The sequence below is a fragment of the Oryzias melastigma genome, linkage group LG13 (assembly GCF_002922805.2).
Source record: "Oryzias melastigma strain HK-1 linkage group LG13, ASM292280v2, whole genome shotgun sequence".
Lineage (NCBI taxonomy): Eukaryota > Metazoa > Chordata > Actinopteri > Beloniformes > Adrianichthyidae > Oryzias > Oryzias melastigma.
This window is the reverse complement of record NC_050524.1, coordinates 6,816,861-6,823,343: the sequence shown is the minus strand read 5'-3', so window position 1 is coordinate 6,823,343 and position 6,483 is coordinate 6,816,861. Positions and strand designations below refer to the sequence as shown.

At 36.8% G+C, this 6,483-nt stretch overlaps 1 protein-coding gene across 2 annotated transcripts in view; it reads left to right on the top strand.

Annotated features, from left to right (window-relative positions):
- The window catches only part of trpc6b (transient receptor potential cation channel, subfamily C, member 6b), a 17,466-nt gene extending 11,419 nt beyond the window's left edge, over positions 1–6,047 (top strand). For both annotated transcript variants that reach the window (XM_036214877.1, XM_036214876.1), the window contains exons 5-11: positions 861–1,077; positions 1,191–1,418; positions 1,720–1,984; positions 2,065–2,260; positions 2,362–2,601; positions 4,140–4,215; positions 4,302–6,047. In XM_036214877.1, coding sequence (XP_036070770.1) covers positions 861–1,077; positions 1,191–1,418; positions 1,720–1,984; positions 2,065–2,260; positions 2,362–2,601; positions 4,140–4,215; positions 4,302–4,468 — 1,389 coding nt within the window. In that variant the 3' untranslated portion in view covers positions 4,469–6,047. The remainder of the gene's footprint in view (positions 1–860; positions 1,078–1,190; positions 1,419–1,719; positions 1,985–2,064; positions 2,261–2,361; positions 2,602–4,139; positions 4,216–4,301) is intronic.
- Positions 6,048–6,483: the final 436 nt, after the last annotated feature.

Genomic DNA, 6,483 nt, shown 5'->3' with positions numbered 1-6,483 from the left:
AAGCCCTGCGAGCGACTGGTGAACTGTCCACAGTGAACCCCGCCTTCGCCCATCAGTAGCCGGGATAGGCTCCGGCACCCCCGCGACCCCAAAAGGGAGGAAGCGGACGAGAAGATGAATGAATAAATACACACATATATACATACATATATATATATATATACACTATATATTTACTGGTATACATGTATATACACTATATACTTATATTTATACAGTATATATTAATATATTACATATATATATATACAGTGTGTTAATATACAACAATAAATGTGAATCCAGCATTTGATAAACTTTTTTTTTAGCAGCATCCTCTTGAATCCATATTTGGAGTAAAGACTCCTGTTGTTTGTTAAATGCAGATGTCTTTTATTTTGAATTCTTCTGTTTCCTCACTGGCTCTAGCTTGTTCTTGCTAACTTTGCTAGCTTGGAGGTTTCAATTTAGAGGTTGGCAAAACCGTTTTAAGATGACAGCAGATGTATTTGTGAAGATTGACATGCATCAATAATGAGTTTGATGTGGTGAGGAGAATCCAGTAGTCTTTTTTTTTTTCCAAAATAAAACTTCCTTTAGAATGAGATAATAAATAAAAGGGTAAAACTGAAAAATGGGTATTTTAAAGCTCTGCAAATTTAGATAAATACACTTAAAAATAGTAATATATTTCTCAGTAGTTATGCAAGAAAAGAGATTTACAGCAGCTTGTTATAAAGTTTCTTTGATAAAATTGGCAAAAACTTTCCTCAAAGATAATTTATTTTTACCGGTAGATTTCTTGCATTCCAGCTGTTGTGTTGAACCTAAATTTAATTTTTAACATCAGCTTTTCTCTTTTTTCCAATCGCTCCTGTCAGATGGGGAAGCTGATGGGTGGACCCTTCATGAAGTTTGTGGCGCATGCAGCTTCCTTCTGGATGTTCCTCAGCCTGCTGGTCCTGAACGCAGCAGACCGCTTTGCCGGAACTTCCCTTCTGCCCAACATGACCACGCGGGATTACCCCTCCCAAGTGTTCCGGATGAAGACCACCCCCTTCAGCTGGATGGAGATCCTCATGATTTCTTGGATCATAGGTCAAAAAATACTTTCTGCCTCAGAAATCTTAGTTTACTTTATTATATGTTCTTGTTTGGTCAGTAGTAATCTTAAAGACTACTCTGACTATTCCTGATTTTTTTCCTTACAGGAAAAATCTGGGAAGAATGTAAAGACATCTGGTTGCATGACGTCCGAGAATACATCTCCGAGCCCTGGAATCTTCTTGATTTTAGCATTTTGGCCATTTTTTTGACCTCGTTTATGGCCAGATTTATGGCTTTCTGGCATGCACATGCTGCCCAAAATTATATTGACCAGCACTTTGAAAGCCAGTCCAACCTGACTTTACCCTCTGAGGTAGAATATTTCCAGCTGGGTAAGTGCCTGGGGAAGAAAAGAGCTTATTAAACTAATCAGAAATGTTGTTTTTAAAGTCTCGCTTCGAACATATTTTCCATGTCACAAATAAACCCTTTTTAAAACATTTCATTATCTGCTCCTGATTCACAATCATTTGAATCAAGAAATACTCAAAAATGCAATTTTAAGCTTAAATTTCTTTATATATATATACACAGTATGTCCTCAGTTATTAAGCTAAAGACCCAATTTTCATTGGAGTGAGACCCAGAATCAATAGGAGGTGTCAACAATCATCTATTTATTTCTGCCTTCAGCAAGAGTCCACTGGATGCCCTCTGACCCGCAGCTCATCTCCGAAGGCCTGTACGCCATCGCCGTGGTGTTGAGCTTCTCCCGCATCGCCTACATCCTGCCAGCCAACGAAAGGTTCGGCCCCCTGCAGATCTCGCTGGGGCGGACAGTCAAGGACATCTTCAAGTTCATGGTGATCTTCATCACCGTTTTTGTGGCTTTCATGGTGGGGATGTTTAACCTGTACTCCTACTACCTCGGGGCCAAGCACAACAATGCCTTTACGACGTGAGTAGGCTGTAAAAACGTAAATACGAAGATTTACGCACTGCACATACTAACATTTGGGTGTGGTTTTTGTTCTCCAGAGTTGAAGAAAGTTTTAAAACGCTGTTTTGGGCCATCTTTGGACTGTCTGAGGTCAAATCAGTGGTCATCAATATCAACCACAAGTTCATTGAGAACATAGGCTACGTTCTGTACGGGGTGTACAACATCATCATGGTGATCGTCCTCCTCAATATGTTGATCGCGATGTTCAACAGCTCCTTCCAAGAAATTGAGGTACGCCTTTAGCTCCGCCCATTTTTCTGGTGTTCTATTATTGCTCTAAATCCTCACCGGCTCTCCTTCCCCCAAAACCTCCGTCTTCTCTGCCAGTGCAGGATGACGCCGACGTGGAGTGGAAATTTGCAAGAGCCAAACTGTGGTTCTCCTACTTTAAGCAAGGCAGCATCCTGCCAGTGCCTTTCAACCTCATCCCGAGCCCCAAGTCGGTCCTTTCCATCACTCGGGGAATCCGGGAATTTCTCTGGGAGTCAGAGAAAAGAGCTGACAACTCCTATGAGGAGATGGAACTGAGAACACTGAAGGGGAAGCCGTCGGTTTGCTCGACTCGTCACCAAGTAAAGCAGTTTTTTTATTCCTTCAAACTGTTCCTATACAGGTGAGGTCTTTGACTTGAAACTGGAAAGTATTTTTTTCATGCTAAAGCTGAGAGGCTGTCAAAGGAGAAGATGCTGTTGGAAAATCAATGAAAGTATCTCAGCAGTTGCAGCTACAACCACTAGGGGGCCTTAGTGATACATTCCAAGTGGCCCCAACATAATAAATATTCTACAAATGTTTTATTACTACTAATCAGTATATTAATTACTGTAGTCATTAAAAAAATACTACAAATATAAAAAAAAACAACAGGAATTTCTCAAATACATAATAAAATGGTAATAAGTTAAATAATAATTTTAAATCATATTTATTTGTTGTTTTATTTGGGGGGGGATTCAGCAATTTTAGTCAAAAGATTTCGCCTATTAATTGGTTTTGGCCCCTTGGTGAACATGTGTAAATAAAATGTATATACATGTACATTTATTTTTACATATTCAATAAATTATTTTACCTATTCAATTACAAAAATCATTTAAATAAATTTATAAATTTAAGTAAAACAAACAAACAAACAAAACAAGAGGATCTAAAATCCAAATTCTGATAAATTATTTGAATTTCCCTCAAAATAAACAAGTTAGAAATAAAAATGAAGTCTTCCAGATATGGACGTGACATGTAAGTGCTGTAATTTATAGTGGTGGTCAAAGTTAGGGGCCAAAACATTAATGTTTTTTTTTTTTAATTTGTATCACTAAACCATATAAGGGGTTTTTCTTCCCTTATTATTATCTTCGTTTTTGTTAATGGCTCCATTGAGTTTTATCATGAATAGTGTTCTTTAAGGCCACAAATTCAGGATGTTAGATGATAGAGTCCTGTAATCAAGACAAACAAAAGGATAAGACTAAAAAGTAGCTTTAAACCAAGGACATCATGTAACTAAGGATGAGTTATCTGATACCAAAACATCTGTAACCACAACAACAATAATAAAAAGATAATATAATACAACAGTAAAATGAAAAGGTGACACGCAAATGGTTAAACTACACAACAAGAAAGCTAGCAAAGCAGTCCAAATGTTGTAAATATTCTGAAGACAGAAAACCAAAAAACTCAAATTAAGTGCTTCTGTCTTCAGTATTGGAGTGTCCAATCTCTGTAAATAATCTATTTGAGGTATTTCTATACAAAAAAAGAAGATCCAACGCTCAAAATTTTATTAAAACAACAAAAATCTGTGATTCCGTGCACTATACCTCATTGTGTAGGGGCTTAAGTGTCAACATTTACAACAAATTAAATATATTCTTTAACAAATACACCTTATATGTATATATATTGTGTCAGACCACTTTTTTGTCCTAAAAATATTTTTCAAAATTCAGCATGACTAAAAACAATGAGTCCGCAGTTTCATCCTGCTTCCAGTAGAGGGTGCTCTCATCCCCTCATCACCTGCATGAAAATGGGACAAGTGTCCTTTTCCCCCTTCAATCTCAGCTCATTTGTGTATTATTGATAAATATTTTTCTCTTCATCGCAGAAAATAATGAACATCTTGGTCAAAAGGTTCATCTTAAAAGCACAAACGGATAAAGAAAACAGTGAAGGGAATGAAGGTGAGACACTGATTTTCACGCCTGGATTTCTGAATCACACAGAAGGACAAACATCTCCTAAAGAGGCTTCGCTTCCTTTTCTACAGCTGAACTGAAGAAGATTAAACAGGACATCTCCAGTCTGCGCTACGAGCTGCTGGAAAGGAGGAACCGGGACCAAAAGACAACGGCAGAGCTCGTTCAGGAGCTCAGGGAAGTCCTGCAAGAGGAGCAGAAACAGGAGCAGAAGCACGGGCTGCATGCTCACCTATAAAAGCTGGAAGATGCACTATGAGACCTACAGGACTTAGCTGTTTCAAATTTATAAGAGATACATTTACAACAAAGCTAAAAATGTGAGCTTTATGATACTTGTTTGTTTTAACTGAATAGATTTTTTCAAGATAGTAATTATTTATTTCAGAATATTCAGCATTTTTCAAAAGGTTGTGTTTTTTGTGCTTTTTAGTTTGACTTTTTTTGCTTGCAATTTCACATTTCACCACTAGGGATCACTTTGCTGGTTTTAAAAGTTACATTTGGAACACCTTAAATGTCAGACATGCATGTACAAAATAATTTCGAACATTTTAACAGCAAATTAACATTTTTAAGTTCCTTTGTGTTTTTTATTTACATTTTTAAAATAAAAATTAAAAGGTAAAAATCTAACTTTTTGAAAATCGTTTTAGATAGAGTGAAAATTAATATATATTAAGTGGAAAAAAAGTATTTTTATGTTTGAGAAAAATAAGTTGAAAAACAAGGTGAATATATTGTATATCTGAAGGTTTGAGAGGTATTTTCTTGTATATTTAACCACTAGATGTCAACTATCAGACTATCAGTTTTTGTGACAAACTGCTCAAATCTTTTGATATAAAATACACATTTTACTGTATATTTAGTGTAAACTAGATGGAACTGTGCACAACCAGTTTCCTTTCTTTTTGTTATGAGAGTTGGTATCTAGAAATGAAAATAAAAAGGTTTTATCAAAAGAACATTTCATGATAAAATACTTTGAGGAAAAAAAAACCTTTCTAGATTTTTATTTTTGACTCAGTAGCGCAAATAAAGTGTATTATTAGGACAATTATCCCCAACAAGGACATATTAAGTCTTGTTTTAATGTTGTGGCTCTTTTTAAATGTATTTTATATATGGGCAAACTTGATGTAATTAAAATGAGAATCTTCCCTTTTTGGAACAGAGAGACTTTGTGTTCTCCAAAGTGGCTGCAGCAGATGCTGTGGAGCTCCGCCTCACTGCCAGGAAAGATAAATGTCTGGGGGCTTCTTGTTTACACACACCGCTCACCTCTGCAGTCGCAGGAGAATTAAAAGCTATACACCACTTTATCTGTCAACCTTCTTAAAGAAGCAAAGACCAGGAAAACGGTAGAAAATCTGGAGCCTGATGGGAGGCTGAAGCAGATATGAGGGAGTTTTCTGATTGTGTTAGTGTGGTTTCTCTAACATTTTGTTTCCCCAAACGACTGAGCAAACACAGAAAATGGACAAGGAGCTTTATTGTCATGGTAACAAAAACCATGAGAAAACAGCTTAGCATTATTATTATAAAGCATGTAAGATTAAGAAAAGGACAAAGTGGAATAAAACTACAGAGGTGGTTAGAACCATCACCTCACGAGGAGATGGTTCTGGTTTGAATCCTGTTTGTGCGTGTGTGGGCTTTTTTTGGTCTATTCCCCAAAGTCATGTTTCATAAGCTGATTGTTGGTTCTGCTATAAACCTGTCAGGGTGTGCACCGCCTTCACAGCTGGGATGGGTTACAGTGACCCCCATGACTATTCTTAGGACGAACCGGAAGATAATTGCAAAAAAAAAAATCCCAAAAAGGTGAAAGGCATTTATTTTTGTAGTTTGTCTGTGTCCTCAAATAAACAACAGCTAACAGAGATGTGCTGAATTATGACTAATATAAAATAAAAAAAATCTACAAAAATTCTTTATCACAATCGCCCACTCTTACCGCTAAAGAAGCTTATGCCATTTTATCTTTCTTCACCTGCAGAATCATTTTTTTTATTATATCGGAAAAACGGCTCACATAGTGCAGAACAGGTGTGCCACAAGGATGCGTTCTGGGCCCCCTGATTTTCCTCTATATCTATAATCCCCCTTTACTTTAAATCCAGGAGCAATATTGTGTGGCCCTCCGCTGCTACCGGTCCCGTTTTGACATGCCCTCTCTGACTGAGTGGCTGGTACACACCCCATGTATTTCAAATACATAAAAAAATAAACTCTGTTTTTTAAATGGTA